This window comes from Drosophila busckii, chromosome 3L (assembly GCF_011750605.1).
Source record: "Drosophila busckii strain San Diego stock center, stock number 13000-0081.31 chromosome 3L, ASM1175060v1, whole genome shotgun sequence".
Taxonomy (NCBI): Eukaryota; Metazoa; Arthropoda; class Insecta; order Diptera; family Drosophilidae; genus Drosophila; species Drosophila busckii.
The window spans coordinates 6,573,386-6,590,044 of record NC_046606.1 but is presented as its reverse complement, the minus strand read 5'-3'; the positions used below and the strand labels follow the sequence as shown (position 1 = coordinate 6,590,044).

General features: G+C 39.9%; 2 protein-coding genes across 2 annotated transcripts in view; one reads left to right on the top strand and one right to left on the bottom strand.

The window, feature by feature from the left end:
* Nucleotides 1–16,659, bottom strand: part of LOC108600304 (puratrophin-1) — a 50,742-nt gene that overhangs the window by 3,096 nt on the left and 30,987 nt on the right. The window contains 4 exon segments of the mRNA XM_017987791.2: nt 24–149; nt 12,475–12,570; nt 12,572–13,027; nt 14,046–14,316. Of these exon segments, the coding sequence (XP_017843280.2) occupies nt 24–149; nt 12,475–12,570; nt 12,572–13,027; nt 14,046–14,316 (949 nt within the window).
* Nucleotides 6,388–8,182, top strand: LOC108600305 (4-coumarate--CoA ligase 1). Its single transcript, XM_017987794.1, has 3 exons — nt 6,388–6,546; nt 6,600–7,111; nt 7,181–8,182. Exons 1-3 carry the CDS (start codon nt 6,403–6,405, stop codon nt 8,139–8,141), a joined length of 1,617 nt encoding a protein of 538 aa, XP_017843283.1. The 5' UTR covers nt 6,388–6,402; the 3' UTR covers nt 8,142–8,182.

Genomic DNA, 16,659 nt, shown 5'->3' with positions numbered 1-16,659 from the left:
TTTGTTTGTGGTAATAAACTCACCATAGCTATAAAATAATATTTCTCAAACTCCAATTCCTGCGCCTTCAGCTGCGCCTCGCTCTCCACTTGCAGCTGCGCGTATTTTTGCAAATTTTCAGCGCCGTCATTGCTCAGCCAGGCGGTGACCTAAAAAAACAAAGCAAAGCTATGAAAATTGTTTAGCGCAACCTTCAAAACTGCAGGCAGGCGCCCACGCCTTAGCTCCGAGTGAGTTTTGTTTCAATTTCGATTTCAAGGCTTTGCGCAAAAAGTGAAACTCACTCTAATTAGCCGACGACGCCGCCTAACAAATTACAAATTAAAAAGCAATCAAATCAAATCAAATCAAATCAAATGATGACTACCCAAATAAGCAGCAGCAGCTGAACTGAAACTGAAACTGAACTAAGCTGACAACCAGCACACGCTCCCAATCAACGATCTCTCACATTGATAAAAAGTTTGTTTTCTGCCTGCTTTTCGACCAAATTTTAATCACCTGCTGCGACCAATTCAATTGATACAATCGAACAACAAGACGGACGGACTGAGCGACGGACTTGGGCAAGGCAGGGACTTGAGCTAAGTTGGCCAGCATCATCATCATCATTATGAGCAGCATTGATCCCGCTTTAGTGCGCTCCCAGCTGGCCCCACTGGCCATTGCCGCATTTGGCGCGCTTTGTTGATTTCTGGCTGAGCGATAATGCGCAGAGCGCCGCTTTTGGCTGCCAGCCCACCACGTCCTCCCCAATGAATGAACATGTCGCTTGCTTTGGAGAAATGTGAAGCGCTCTAGTTAGGCTGAGCTCAGTGCGCAGCAGTCTGTGGATGCTTCATGCCCATCAGATATGGCAGGCATGACCATATGAACAGATGCTGCAATAATAGACAAATACAGGGTGCCGCAGCTTTATGTTTTAATGTCATGCCACATGCATTCAAAATTGATAATGCTAATGCAGTATTGAAATTTGATAGCTGTAACAAATCCCAAACAATTAAAAATGTTTGAGAAAACTATAAACAAGAAACTTTCATATTGATCTATAAACATCAAAATAAAGTTTAGATAAACTGAGAGCATTCGATTTATAAAGTGCTGTTAGCAAATTCGTTTGATTATTTTTGAAATAATTTTAATTGTAATTTAATTATCAACTTTTTAACACTTTACTTTGCTGTTGACTTCATAGTTTATTTCTTTAGTTTAATTGCATTAATCACGCCACACACACAGAATTTGTTTATACACAAAGCTTATCAGAGTGTTGACTTGAGTCACCCTGTGTGGCTGCTTGGCGTGGCAGCTTGGCTCAAGGCCTTGTTTTAGTTTTATTGGCATTTGAAAGATTGTGCCTCAACGATTGCCACACACACAGCAGCAGAGCAGCAAGCGCAGCAGAAAGTCAATAAATTAAATAAATAAATTTATTAATTGATTAAGTTAAGCGTTGTGGCTGCTGCTGCTGCTGTTGATGATAAGAAGTTGCTGTTGCTGCTGCAAGAGCAACAATTGCAGTATGACTCACATAATTGGATATTTGGGCTGCCATTTGGCTGGCGGCAGATGTTTCAGCTTCGTTGCAGGCAGCGGCGCCGACGGCGGCGTCGGGCGGGTTAATCATAGCGCGAAACGAGCTCACTGTGGTGCGATAACAATTAACAACAAATGCGGCGGCTCTGGCGGCAACAACAAGTTGCCGCTGGCAGCTTCAAACTGCGACTGCAGCAGCTGGAAAAAGCGGCTACGAAACAAACAATAACGCGGGCCCTCATCTTGGCACACATACAAGCAAACACACACACACACACACACATAGACACACATATGCACAACTTGATATTTTGTTTTACAATTTTCACTGCGTCGGCGTCGCTCAATGAAATTCAATCAAATCAAAACAATTAGCCAGCGCAAATAACACAAAATGAATCGCCCAAGCACTTGGCACTGACAACTGCAAAATGCGCGCTGAGCTGCGAGCTGAGGAGCTGCAACTGGGGAATGTTGCTACGGAGTTCGCTTTGGTGCTGGCACTAAATGGAAACGGAGTTCAGGTTACAGCAGCAGACCAGGCACCAAATCTATACGCTATATGAAGTTTAGTCTAGATTGTGAAACATTTCGCATTTAAATCTAAGCGCATATAATTCGAATTCAAACTTTATCAATTGCTATAATATAATTGATATATTTAATTGATTAGTTGCTGCTGAATTTATTTATATTTTATAGAATAGAATATAAAAGAAGTTCTGTTTACTTCTAAGCGCATATTATTCGAGTTCGAAAATTTATTGAGCAGCTGTTTCATTTAATTCTATAAGCTTTTCATATAATTGAATTATTGCTGCTTGAATAACTATTTATAGAAAAGCATATAAAAGAAGTTCTGTTTAGATTGTGAAACGTTTCGAATTCGAATATTTATATAAATTTATTGATTGAGCAGCTATTTCATTTAATTGAATTGTTGCTGCTTGAATTAATTATATAGAAAAGGGCGTAGCTGTTACAAAGATTTAAAGTTCAATGTAAATTGTGAAACATTTAAATATAATCGAATTCGAATTTAAATATTTTTGTTTTATTAAGAGCGCAGTTGGTTTCATTTAATGCTATAAAGTGTTTGCAGTTCATTCTAGATTGGGAAATAATTTGTAAATTATAATTATAAAAAAACTGAGCAGTTGATTTAATTGCTATGAATTTTTGATTTGCTAGCATAGTTGCTACTTTAATTATTTATATTATATATAAGACGCGCAGCTAAAGAGTTAACTCAACGCTGTCTAAGCCTAAGTAGAGTATTTAGTTTGCTGCCTTTCAGTCTTTATTAGTTCTATGCTGTTGACTGTTGCTGCTGCTGCTGCTGCTGACGACAACATAAGCAACATCGTTGTCTGTCCGTTTGTCTGTCTGTCTGTTTGTTGTTGCTGTTGCCTTTAATTTGCTTAGCTATGTAAATAATCGAGTAGTTGGTGGCAACAGAGTCAGCAGCAAATGCAACTCTAGCTGCTCACACACACACACACACACACACACACAGATAAGCTGCGCTTTTGACTAAATATATTTCTCTATTTGCCACTGCGGATGTTGTCTTTTGTCTTTCAAGCTGATAAGACTGCAGTTCTCTCACTCACTCACTCACTCGCTCGCTCTCTATCTGTCGCTCTAGCCTAGGCGGGGAGTTGAATGCACGCTAATGTTAATGATAATAGTTAATGACGCCGAGTCGCTGCCGCTGCTGCTGCTGCTGATAATCATAATGATGATGATGATCGGCACTTCTGAGAGCAACTTTAGCATGTGCATATTTATTGTTTGTCTGTTGTTGCTGTTGGGGGCTCTCTGACATAAAACGCAAATTTAATGTGACAGTTTAACAAGTTGATCGCATGCGCCATAAAACACATGCAACACCTACAACAACAGCAGCAACCAGCAACCAGCAACACACATCAGCAACACCTTGGCAACAACTACTAGCAGTAGTAGTAGTAGAGACTTCCAGTGTATAGTACTGGCTGCTGTCGTGTTATTTACGCAAATGTCGCATATTTATCTCAGAGCCATAAACATTTTTTAAGCCACAATATCGAATTTATTTTGACACTTAACAAAGTTGTTGTCCCGCTTTGGTTGTTGTTGTTGTTGTTGTTACTATTGCTGATATCATAGAAAATAGCGACAGCTATTGCAGATTTAAGTTCTGTCTGTCTGGGGCTCTGTTTCTATTTCTTGGCTCGAGAGCTTTTATTTATGGCCAGGCGGCTCTTAAATGATATGCGCTGCTCTGTCTCGCTCTCGCTCTCTCTCTCTCTTACCCAAGTAGAACTCTTGCTTTATCTCAGCTGCAGAGCTCTTAAGTTTCTTAACGGGCATGTTGCGTAATTAGACTTTGAATTTATAGCAGTTACTTGGAAATTGAGGCGCCAAAAAGAAGCCGCAATTTGATTGAGTTAAGTAGCAGATAGAGAGCGCATGTATGTGTGAAAGAGAGAGAGAGATAGCTGCGCTTTTAAGAAAAGCGACAAGAATCTTTTTAGCCATATGCTATAAATTCTTCAAGAGTTGTAAAAGAAATTATATCATTAAATATGCTCTTAGGCTTTAGTTGAGCTAGAGATGCAAGAAAAGTTATATCGCAATTCGAATTAGAATCTTCAAAATAAACATAAAGCAAATTCTCTTTAAATTGTAATACGATTCGATATTAATTTGATATTTCAATATTTCTGCTCATACTTCTTGACCTAGAGATGCGAGAAAAGTTAATTCGCAATTCGAATTCGAGATAAACAAATTCGAAAATATTTTAGCTGAATAACTCTTAAAGCTATAAAGCAAATTCTCTTTAAATTGTTGTGTAGTAATTCGATTCGATATTCGATTTGATATTCCTTTTCGAACTTGGAACATTCTCAAACGATATATCGTCTATGCTTAGCCCTCTCTACGCGCTTTTGGCTCCATTAAATTCTAAGTCCAAGTGCAGTTCGTAAATTGCTATCACAGCTACTGATACTAGTAACGTTTGGACCATAAATTCGGGCGCAGCTTTTGACTTTAACGACATCATCAAATGTAGAAAGAAAATGCATTTGCCATTTAAGACAAAATTCCGACTGACTACTGGAAGACTCAAGTTGAAGTTTGAGCCCATATAGAGAGCGCGAGAGATATACAAATGTGGTTTGGGTTTGGCTGCTTGGTTGGTTAGTTAGTTGCCCTGCCACAAATATAAATACAAGACATGAGGCTTTGGTGGCACGTAGCCAAAGCATAATAAAGCAATTTTCGTTCAAAAGTATTTGACGCGAAAAGGCGATTACAATTTGACTTATTTTTCACTTTCCAAAGCGAAGCGATAGAGGCCCGAAAACTTCAAGACGCACGCGCAGCTCGCAGCGGCCGAGAGTCATAAATTGTGGCCACAAAAGGCCAAGACGTTAATGTGGTGACAATATTGCATGCACAAGCGAGTTGTGGCAAAGCGGCTTTAGCTTTAGCTTGGGGCAGCACTAGCCACAGCTCCAGCAGTTGGGCAGGTGGCAGTGGCAGTGACAGCAGCAGCGGAGACAGCGGCGGCAGCAGCTTATCGTTAAATCACAGACGGCATTATGACCAAGCCAACGAGCGTGTGTGAGCGAGCGAGCGAGAGCGACTAAATTATTATAAACATGAGTGAACAACAAAAATGATGACAGCTGCTGATGAAGTTGACGATTTCTAAAAATGCGTTTAAAATTAGTGTTAAAAAACATGTCAAACTCAAATGCGACAGTTACATTTACTGACATGCCTCGAACGCTATGTCCACATATAACAAACAACAATTACGTTTTGTTTGCTGTCACTCTGAGCAGCAGCAGCTGCACTTGGAGACAATCCCCCAATGCTGGCTTAGTCGCTTGTCTATAGCATTGGGTTAATTCAATAAATATACACAGCTGTGGCTCTCAAAGCCGCAGCTGAGCTGAAGATGCAGCAATTGCAATTGCAGATGCAGATGCAGACATTCTAGCTGGCAAAGCCGTTGCCTGCGGAGCTTTGGAGCTGATGCCTGCCAAGCTAAGCGTATGATTAACGTCCACATTGATGACACACACACACTCAAGCGGCAACAGCAGCAGCAATTTGAATAAAGTGGCAGCTCAAACAAAGCGCTGCTGCTACACTGAGCGAAAGAGAACTCAATTGGCTTTAACTTTAAATGGAGCAACTATAGCTACAATTATAATCATTGACTTTTACTTTAACCCAATATCAATTCTATTTAGAAATTTAGATAAGATAATATATCTGCTATATAAAAACATAAATTGGTGTATAAGTGAGCGAAATATGTTTAGATAAGCTTGCCTCAGATTGACAATAAACCAAATCAGCAGCGTTGGTCAAAACTCAAATTCGACTTCAATAATAAAAAAAATCATAAATTAAAGTTAACACTAATAGGCATAATAATAATTAATTAATTCATAGTTTAAGCACAAAGCATATGTATATATAATAAATTCTATCATATTTAATGCAACTTCTGTCTTTGTCTATTTATACGATCAATTAAATATTTTTTTTAAGTGCGAAAATTTTGTTTAAATATGATAATAATAAGTTTGCATGTATACTTAGTTACCTAAAAAACAAAAAATTTTTTTTTTCATAATATTGTCTCATATTCAGATTAAATTCACTTATTTTGTATGACTTAAAAGCTTTTGATTTAATACACTGCAATTTATGTGCGGTCTTTACGATTTGCTTTCAGTCGCTAATTATTTTTTATAGCGCTTTGTGTTTGATATGGCCTGATATGGTATATGGTATATAAAAAAAGTTTAATCGGCTTGCTACAACATTTGAAAATAAATTCTGTTCGAGTTCACAATGCCGTTCAGGCCTGCGAACAGCTACGATGCGGACAACAAAGTTTGGAGTGGTGCTAGACAAAAATTGCATTTTGCAGCCGATCTATCGATTGGTCAAATTATATTTCAAGAGATGCGACGACATCCTAATCTGGTAGCTCAAGTGAGTATTGGAAGCTGCCTTATAGATGGGAGTATAACAGTTGCTTTGCATAGATCTCCCCAACGGAAAACACCAGGCTGACCAGGGAGGAATTGCTTTTGAATTCAATGCGCGTGGCAAGTTATCTGAGGCAGTTGGGTCTGCAGCAAAGCGATATAGTTGGAATTATCGGTAGAAACACCACGCATATGTTCGCTGTGGTCTATGGCTGCTTCTTCAATGGCATTGCCTTCCATTCACTGAACATGACGTATGAGCAGTCAACGATCGAAAAGCTTTTCAATATAACCAAACCTCGTGTCATTTTCTGCGATGGTGATGAATACGAAAAAGTGAAGTCGGCCACAGTCGCGTTGAATGTGAAGATTGTGACAATGCGCAATCATCCAAGTGGTGCGCTCACCATTGAGGAGATTCTAAAAACTCCCATTGAGCAGAACTTTCAGCCTGCGCAGCTGGAGCAGGGCAACAATCAAACGCTCGCTATTCTCTGCTCTTCAGGCACAACAGGCATACCAAAGGCGGTGACAGTAGCCAACAGTCGAAGGTCCATTAATGACAACTCGTAAGCTTCTTCTTCTTCTTCTTCTTTGTGTGTGCAAAAACGTCGCTTAGCTGTTTATTTTCTTCGCAGTCAACTCACCACTGCCGACGTGCAGTTCACCCATAGCACGTTGGATTGGCTTTCAGGTCTGACGGTTGCAATTACATCGGGAGTCTATAGCACTACGCGCATTATCATCGATACTCCATACGATCCCGCATACTTTCTGCGTCTTATTGAGGAGTACAAGTTGACTTGGGTGGTTCAAACTTCCTCCCAATTGGCAATGACTACAAACTGCGCAGAGTTTGCAGCTTCCAATTGGCAAAGCATGCGCTGTTATTTCTATGGTGGCGGCACTTGCTCAGTCCAAGCGCTGCAAACTCTGCGCTCCCATTTGGGTCGGGACTGCTTGCATCTTATTTATGGATTTACAGAGGCAGGTGCAGTAGTTGCTGTGAATTGGCATTACGATGAGAAGCCCAATTCCTGTGGTCGTCTAGCTAATGGCATTCAAGTTAAAATACTTGATGAGCAGGGCGTTGCTCTGGGTCCCAATGAAACGGGCGAGGTTTGCATTTACCACGGGGAATACTGGGCGGGGTATTACAACAATCCAGAGGAGACGCGTCAGCTGCGCGACTCGCAGCTTTGGTATCACTCTGGCGACTTGGGTTACATGGATGACGATGGATTTCTGTTCATTCTGGAGCGCAAGAAGAATATGCTCAAGTATCAGAATATTATGTACTATCCGCATGAAATCGAAGATACTATAGCGAAAATGCCTGGCGTATCCGAAGTCTGTGTATTTGGAGTGTGGAATCCATTAGCCGGAGACGAAGCTGCAGCTGCTGTGGTGAGGCAGCAAGGCGCCAAGATTCAGGCAGAGGATGTTGTAAACTATGTCAAGGAGCATACAAGCGCTAGCTACAAGCATCTGCATGGGGGTGCCTTGATTATGGATGAACTGCAGCATAGCGCCAATGGCAAAACTAATCGCATAGCAACTAAAGCTTATTTCCTTAAGGTTAAGGGAATTAAGGAATAAAGGGAGTTTCCAATAATGTAAATAAATTAATATAAACTTCATTATCAGCATCGAAGCCTTAAGTGTTGTATAGAGATTCCCTTTAATGGAATAATATTGCTATCAAATCTAACAGAGCAGCCTCAGTAATTTACTATTAAGTTTTATACTGATCGAAGAACATAAAACTGATGATAAGCAATAGCGTTAGTTTCATAAAATTACTCAACATGAATAATAATAAATAAATAAAATCTGTTTCAATATTAAGGGAATTAAGCAATAAAGAGAGTTACTAATAATGTAAATTAATTATATATTTAAACATTATTATTAAATATATACACAATTGACATTATAGATGCCTTAAGTGTCCTTTAAATGGATTTGCTATCAAATCTAACAGAGCAGCCTAAGTAATTTACTATTAAGTTTTATACTGAACGAAAAACATAAAAATTATGATAAACAATAGCGTCTAAGCTTCCTAAAATTACTCAACATGCATAATAATAATTAAATAAAATCTGTTTCAATAATTATAACATACAGTGCCTGCTATAAATACATTGCCTATTGGAATTACAAACTTCTGCTCTACTTTAGAGCTAATTTAATTATATACAGTGCCTGCTATAAAGTTTCTTCTGATCGTAACCCATTAGTTCATGCACTTTTCTCTCAGTGCACTTGCAGCATTGTTTTGTTTGCTCGCGTGGCAAATTTGCATGCAATGCCAACCGGTTGCTGCATCCATCTACACTACACTCAAATATTGAGAGAGTCTCCTCGAGTTATTATGGCCCCAGCTTAATACACACGCGCGCTGCTTGCCACTGTGTGTTGTTGGCTCTGGGGTCCTGGCTCTGACTCTGACTCTGACTCTGTCTGAACTTTGAGGCCTTCGACTCGGCTTCTATGGCATGTCGACACTAAATAAGCCTTCATATTTCATGGCCAGTTGGCTGACCGAAATTCTAAGCTGCAAGTTCTGGCTGCAGCATCAAAAAATGCTGCTGCTGCTGCTGCAGCTGCAACAGGCGGCGGCAGCAGCCACATTCCAGGCACATGGCAGCCAAAATGTCGGGTTCGTATGTCAGAGGCCATAAATATGCGCCTAAAGTTGCTTCCGCGCCAAACTTGTCGTTGGTCAAGCTAACAGCAGCGGTTGCTGCTGCTGCTGCTGCGTTGGCGTTTGCTGTTGCTGCTGTCGTCGTTGTTGCTGTTGCAATTCAAGGCGCAAAACAATTAAACATAGTTTTCATTGCACAAAAGCTGCCGACAGACAGCAGCGCAAATTAATTGAAAAGCAAAGCAAAGCAGCCAAAGAAAGCGCCCCAAACAAATCCAAATTCAATTTCACCACGAGCTGCTGCTGCTGCGGCTGCTGCTGTCGCTGCCGCTTCTTTAGCTTTATCTATATCAGCAGCATGCAGCGTCAACTCTTTCACCCAAAGCCAACGCCAATGGCAATGGCAAACACCCAACAGACTCATGACCATAACTATGGCTAAACTATATAACCCACAAGTTGCACGAGTAATGCAGCCGATCAACAATTTAGATATAATATCGCATATCGCATCATAATGTTGCAGTTGTCGTCGTCGTCTCGTCGCCTCAACAAAATGGCGACGGCGGCATCTTTTCTCGCACCTTGTTTGAATGCGCGCCTAATGGACGACAGCGACATTTGTTAGCTGCAATCGCATTTGGCATTGGATTTTGCAATGTTGTTGCTGCCGCTGCTGCTGCCGCTGCCGCTTGCAATTGGAATCGATGCTCGTGTTGACTCAGTTTAGTTGCAGCTTGTTAGTTAACCACATTAAGTGTTAAACAAAAAAATAAAAATAAATTCATTTTTATTCAATTAGTTTGACGAATTTGCAATACGCTTTGACAACAGTTGTAAATTTATTTTAAAAGCAGCAACTGACTCAAAAGTTTATTTTTAAAGAGCAAAGAAAATAAAAGCAGGCCCAAGAGCGACTAAACAACTGTTAGCAAAGTAACTTAAAAAATAGACATTTACGTTTAAAAATTTGTTTGATTTGAATTAAGTCAACACAATCATTTGTTTGAGTTTGCAGCTTTGAATAGCTTTGACTAATTAAAATCAAAGCCCATTTGACTATTTTACATGCTGAGTTGCTTTGAGGATTCGCCTGAGCATAAAATTTGTTTAATTAAAAACAGATTTAACCAATTTTTAGACAACAAATTTAAACATTTGGCTAATAATTCCATGAATTTCTAACTTTCAAAAAGCTGTAACTTGGCGAAATTTCAAAAGATTTTTAGAGTTTTAAACCTTTTTAGACTCATGAGTTGCAGTAAAATAAAACTGCATTCAAATTTGAAGTGTTCGATTTGTTGGCAAAAATGTGACAAAAATATATACAAAATATATATGTAAAAAAATATTTCAAAATTTTCGAAAAATATGAAAGTTGTGTACTGCAAAATACCAGCATACGATAGTAAATTATTTATGAATCGAATGATTTTTGGGCCAAGTTAACACCAAAAAGCCTATGCGGATCACATAATTTGATTTTAATTTAAAGCTTTGAAATTTATTGCCTTTGAGGCATAAATTTAAATTGTTTATGCATTTTGGTTTATAAACAAATAAATTAAGATACTTTACGAATTTGTTGTTAATGTAAATTATTAAAATATTATAATGCAGCTAGAGAAAAATGTAAGCTAGAGTCGATTTTAATTTATAACTCTAGTTAACACTGCATTAATTAATAAACAAACCTATACATTAAGTAAGTGCATGCAGCACGACGCTAAAAACAACAACAACAACAATGCTATGAATAACAAAATCAACAAGCAAAAATTGTTAGCTGTCAACGCCTTTTTAATTGAAAACGTGTTGGTGTTAAATGTTTATAGAGCGCGTAGCTTTTAACTGTTGCTTTAATTTTGTAGCCTCGATCGTTTGATATGACAGAGAGACAGACAGAGCGACAGACAGAGATGCCTGGCACATTAGACTGATAGATAGAGTGAGTGAGTGAGTGAGTGAAAGAGAGCGCAATAGGCTTGAAGTCTCAATCAGTGCAAGACACTAAAGTGATGAGAGCTTGGCTTGTCGTCTTGTCAGTCTTATCGGCTATGAACTACTTTTGAATGAAAATTAAATGCGAACGATGCATCAATGAATTGATTTAGCCAGCTATATATATATATATATGCCATAACTATTGCAAATCGATTGAAATATTGCAAAAACAAAATGTTGTTGACTTTCACTTTTCTCATTAACTTTTCGTCGGCAATTAAAATTCAATTTTTTGACCAATGTGTCGCCCTCTCTCGCTCACTCTCCGACTTGGCTGATAAATGCGCGCACATATTTCTCAGAGGCGTAGAAGCGTGTGAAAAAAGATTAAGCCAAGTTTTTTGGGAAAACGTTAACAAGGCGCTGCAAATTTTTAAATGCCAATTTCCGCAAATTATTAAATGAAATTTTGAAGATGCAGTAGCCGTTTATCTATGAGAGAGAGAGACTCGGAGCTGCGACTGCGTGTCGTGTGTTGCCAATTTGACATACTTTTGTGGCAACAACAACAACAAGCAGCAGCAAGCAGCGTAATAACAATAATGGCAACAAACTTAATAGTAGCTGCGAAAGTATGACGAATATGTAAACGCACTGAAGCTGTAGCTGAAGCTGAAGCTGCTGCCTTTGCTGCTAACTAATCCCACAACAAATTATTGTGATTAATCAGCGAAATTGCATTAGCCGCAGCCAGCACTTGGTTTGGTCTTTGGGGCGTTGCGGCAACTGTCACTGCCGCTGATTAAGCGCCGCAGTCGCAGTCGCAGTCATAAGCAAGATTAACAGCGAGCAGATAACGCGTTTGAGATGAGCCCAAAGCTTAAGCTAAGCCACTGAATTGTGGGTGCGTGTGTGCTCAATTATGAGCAAGCGGGGAGAAGAGAGTGAAGAGAGCGCCCTTGCCAAACTAATTGGCAAGCAAAAATAAAAGCATTAACAAATCAATTAAGCAGCCAATATATAGCGCAAGCTGTGGCAGCAGGAAATACCAAGCAGATGTTGCATACACGATTCTTTGGCAGGCTTATCTAACGGCTCTGACCAAGTTGGCAGCTAAGCGGATGCGCGTAATAAATTAATAAAGCCAAGCAAGCATTAAATGCAATGCATATTCAATTAGGAGAGAGAGAGAGAGAGCGAGAGAGCTGCGCAATTGAGCGTTAAGTGCTGCGCGTATCTGACAGATACATTTGTGGCTAACGCATTTCCGTTTGGCTAGCACGTGATGCGCTTATCAAGCGTCAGCCCAAATTCTTAAATTAATATTTGTGCACTCACCTCGCCTATTTCATCCTCTAACGCGCGCTGTCGCGTCAGCTGACGCAGTCGCTCGCGTCGCTGCTCTGTTAGCTGCTCCAGCCGCTGCGCTGCGCGGATCCACTTCGCTGTAGAGCAGCGTCACCTGGCGCAGCTTATGCGTCGCATCGGGATTTCCATTTGTGTGTGTGCTACTGATCTCGCTCGCCGACTGCTGCAGCTGCTGCAATTGGTGGGCGCCATTCTTGCGCAGATTGTGCAGCTGCGAGTCCATGAGGGCACGACTCAGTGCACGATGCTGACCGTAGAGCTGGCGACGGGTCGGCAGGCCCAGCAAATCGGCGGCGCGTATGTCGCTCAGCGCTCCGACCAGACGACCGCCGGCCGCGCTGCACTGACGCTGGAACGCCTCCAGCTGGGCGAAGAACTCGCGCCACTTCAACGCGTCGTGATGATGCTGGCCCCGTAGTGGGCCGCTTGGTAGCTCCGATGGCGCAACACTTGTCGTGACTTGATCCACGCTAATGAATTTAACCAAATGCGCTGCCAATAGCTGCGATGATTGCTGCTGCTCCTGCATGGGCGAAAAGTCGATAGAAGGGGGAGGGGGTTAGTGGGTGGGGTCAGCATTAAAGAGCCGTCATTAGTGGACCAGAGAGATTCGATGCTGTGGTGTTTGCTGATTTAATTGGGTGTCTGTGTCTGTGTCTGTGTCTGCGCGCCCTACTAATGATTTCATTATGCGCTCACTTGGAGCGAAGGGAAGCTTAGCTAAGTGGCCCAAGTTGTGACAAAGAGCAAACAAAACTATAAGCTACTATATAGACTATATATAGCATAGCATACAATTATTATATAGTATAGAATTCAATCTAAGCTGTCACTATGTTTTGCTTATACTTAAAGTATAAATATAAAATATTTTTCTAAATTATTCTCATTTTAATTTTGATAACTAAACTACTAGAAATATTTAATGAGAAATGTTTTGATACTTGATTGTTTATACTTTAATAAATATATATGAAATATTTTAAAAATTATTCTATTTAAATTTTGAGTATTAGCTACTAGTACAAATATTTTGAAAATTGTTTGTAAGTTACAATAAAACTTAAGCTGTTGTATTTATCTTTAAGCAACTTCAATGCTCTGTTAGTTAATAAAATATATATTTACAGTTGTAAGCATATTGAAAAATAATCAATTTTAGTTCTGTTCAATATATTTTAATATTTGTTTATATATCTTTAAGCAACTTCTATGCTCTCTATTATTAGCAAATAATCAATTCTAGTTCTGCTTAATATTTTCTAATAATTGCTACTTTGCATAGTTTTTGGACTATATCTATCTATATTTATATCTATCTATCTATATTTTTGACATAATTGTTAAATATATATGAAACTGTCTTGAACTATTTTGCTGGCACTTTAATATTAAATTCTTGAAATATTTTAGCTCAAACTTTTTCTCTCTCTGTGGTAAGAGCATTGCAACTGCTGCAAGTTGCTACAAAAATTCTGTGCCAGCTTGCAAACTCATGTTGCAATAATCTTTTGGTAGCAAAGGTTACACTATGAACTTACCCGCTGATCATTTGAGTTCTGTTGTGGTTGTTGCTGCTGCTGCTGCTGTTTGCACAATTGCAACAAATTCGCATCGAGGCAAACGGCCAAAATTTCACAATTGCCAATTTGCTTGCTTAACAATTTGAGACTTTGGCAAATTAAGTCGATTACGCATAAATGTTGCGACTTCTCGATGGCAATTAAAATGGTAAATGTTTGCTGGGCGGGTTCCTTTTGCTGCTGCTGTTCCTTTTGTTGCTGTTGCTGTTGTGCACTTTTATGGGAAACGCTGTAAATAAGTTGAAAAAGTAATGAATGAGTTGAGTTTGCGGTCAGCTGCAAGTTCGGCTCGCTCTGTGGCGCATAAACAACGTCAAATGTTGTGTGTGTGTGGTGTAAATTGCGCATGTGGCAGCAAGTGTGGCAGGTTGCTGTTGCACGTAGCAGAACCATGGCAACGCCCAAAACAAGTTCAGCTTAATTGGCAATAAGCGGCCTCTGGCACTCGCCTAGGCCCACAACTAGATGAGAAAACGCCACACGGCGCAGACGACTCCTCAACGCTCCGCTCCGCTCTCGATGTGGCTGCGGCTGTGGCTGTGGCATGGCCAGCGAGTCCACTAAATTTGACAACTTGGTAGCCACTTTTAATCAGCGTAAATAAAAAATTGAAAATTGCCGCTAATGGGCAGCTCAAGCATTTAGCAAAAAATAAAAAACAGATTGCAAAAAAAAACTAATAAAGCTTCGCATGAGCTCATGTCTTAACACTTTAGGAGCTGCCACAGCCGCTTGCCTCGCAGCTACGTTTGCTGTTTGTAGCAGCTAACTGTAAATAGATGCCGCGCGCGGCCAGAGCCAGAGTCAGTGCGATCCAGTTCTCAGTGCTGCGATTCTCTCATGTGTGTAGTCCACCCCCGCTGCAAATCACAGCAGCAGCAGCAACAGCAGCTTGCCACTTGCCACTTGCTGTTGCTAATGCTGTGGCAAGCTTAATGATGCCGCACAGCGGTCTTCAAAAGCATTTGGCATTTCAATTTGCAAAAACCGCCTGCACATGAAGTTGGCAAAACTAAAACTAACCAACAACGAATAGCAAATGCGCTCTTTGAATTAATGAGAGCTCAGAAATTCAGAAATTCGAAGCAATAAAATGCAATAAACTTTGGTTGAGTTAGATTGCTAAATAATTTTTACTTTTTAACTGAGTATTGAATATTTACTCTAAGCTTATATATTTCAAATTATATTCGTTCAATATGCTTTGATTTATTTATAATTAAAATGCTACGAATTTGCTTCCAAACTTTGAATATTTTTGAATTTGAATATTCGTTATTTATTTAAAATATTTGCTTTAAAGAATTTATGCCTCAATTTGTAGGATTTGTAAATAAATTTATTTGAATTTGCCAACTTATTTCGCAATGCGCCTCAACTTACTTCATCTAATAACTAAAATTTGCACAATATTTTTGAACTGTCAAAGGCTTGGAATGAAATATGAGTGCCCCGACTGTTGTTGGGGCTTAGTACGTGTGTAATCTGAGCTTTCTTTATAAAATTACTTATGGACGGACATGCAGGCGACTTGCATTTTAATACGCGTTTGCTGCTGCCTTTGCTTCCCAGCGGCGGCATTTAAAGATTCCCAGAAGTGCAGTCCGCACAGCCTCATAAAAACAAATTTAATTGCGAGCTTGACACACACATAAAACAAACTCAAACTCAAACGCGTTGGAGTTTCTACTTCAACATAATGAGCAGAGTTCAGAGAGAGGGGAGAGGGGGCAACACACAGCGTGCTCATCATTGTGATGTTATCAAGTTGATGATGTAAGTCTTGAGGTTGGGATAAGCGCAGCAGTTGACAGTTAAGCACAATGTGGACAATGTCGCAGATCAGTGGCGTAGTTAAGCTTTAAATTTGATAAGGGGATGGGTCATAAAAATAAAAGCTAAAGTAGTGTAATTTACTATAAGTGCAGCATAATAATAAAAGCTAGAGCAGTGAGCATTTTTTTTATGTAGAGGGGCTGACTACTAAAGGGTGAGCCTCATAAAATCTGCATTGCTTTGCTGCTTAGCCCCCTACGCTGCCTGCTGCCTACGCCACTGTGCTGTGCTCTTGTGTTGTTGAAAGTTTGACATAGATAATAAAGGGGGCTTTATATTAATTTATTGTTAATCCCCCCTGCTGCCTACGCCACTGTGCTGTGTTGATGAAAACTTGACATAGCTCAAATATTAAATATTTGCGTGCAGTGTATAGTTTGCTTGGCTGGCATTTTGGAGTTTCGGCTTCGAATCTGTGGAGACAGCTAATGAAAACTTTACACATGTCAGCAAACAAACAAAACAAACGCAAATAATGTCAATGGCTTCACTTCAGCTTACAGCGTTAGAGGCACGCACAAGCGACAGAGCAGAGCGATGGGAGAGGGGAGTGCGAAGAGTGTAACTAAACTAAGATTGCGTTTGAGACTGAGTGGCTGCTGTCCAAGTGCAACTTCAAGTCTTCAAACACACACACACACACACACACACACACACACATGTCTCTAACTCTAATGCCGCGTTGTGCTAGTTTTATAATATTAACTTTATCTTTTTTTTTTTACTGCTGCTTCAG

Excerpts from the sequence above, each read along its gene's own strand:
- LOC108600305 (XM_017987794.1), top strand. The coding sequence starts at position 6,403 with ATGCCGTTCAGGCCTGCGAACAGCTACGATGCGGACAACAAAGTTTGG. Across the intron at positions 6,547-6,599 it reads ATCCTAATCTGGTAGCTCAA|ATCTCCCCAACGGAAAACAC; the intron begins GTGAGTATTGGA and ends TGCTTTGCATAG. Across the intron at positions 7,112-7,180 it reads AGGTCCATTAATGACAACTC|TCAACTCACCACTGCCGACG; the intron begins GTAAGCTTCTTC and ends TTTTCTTCGCAG.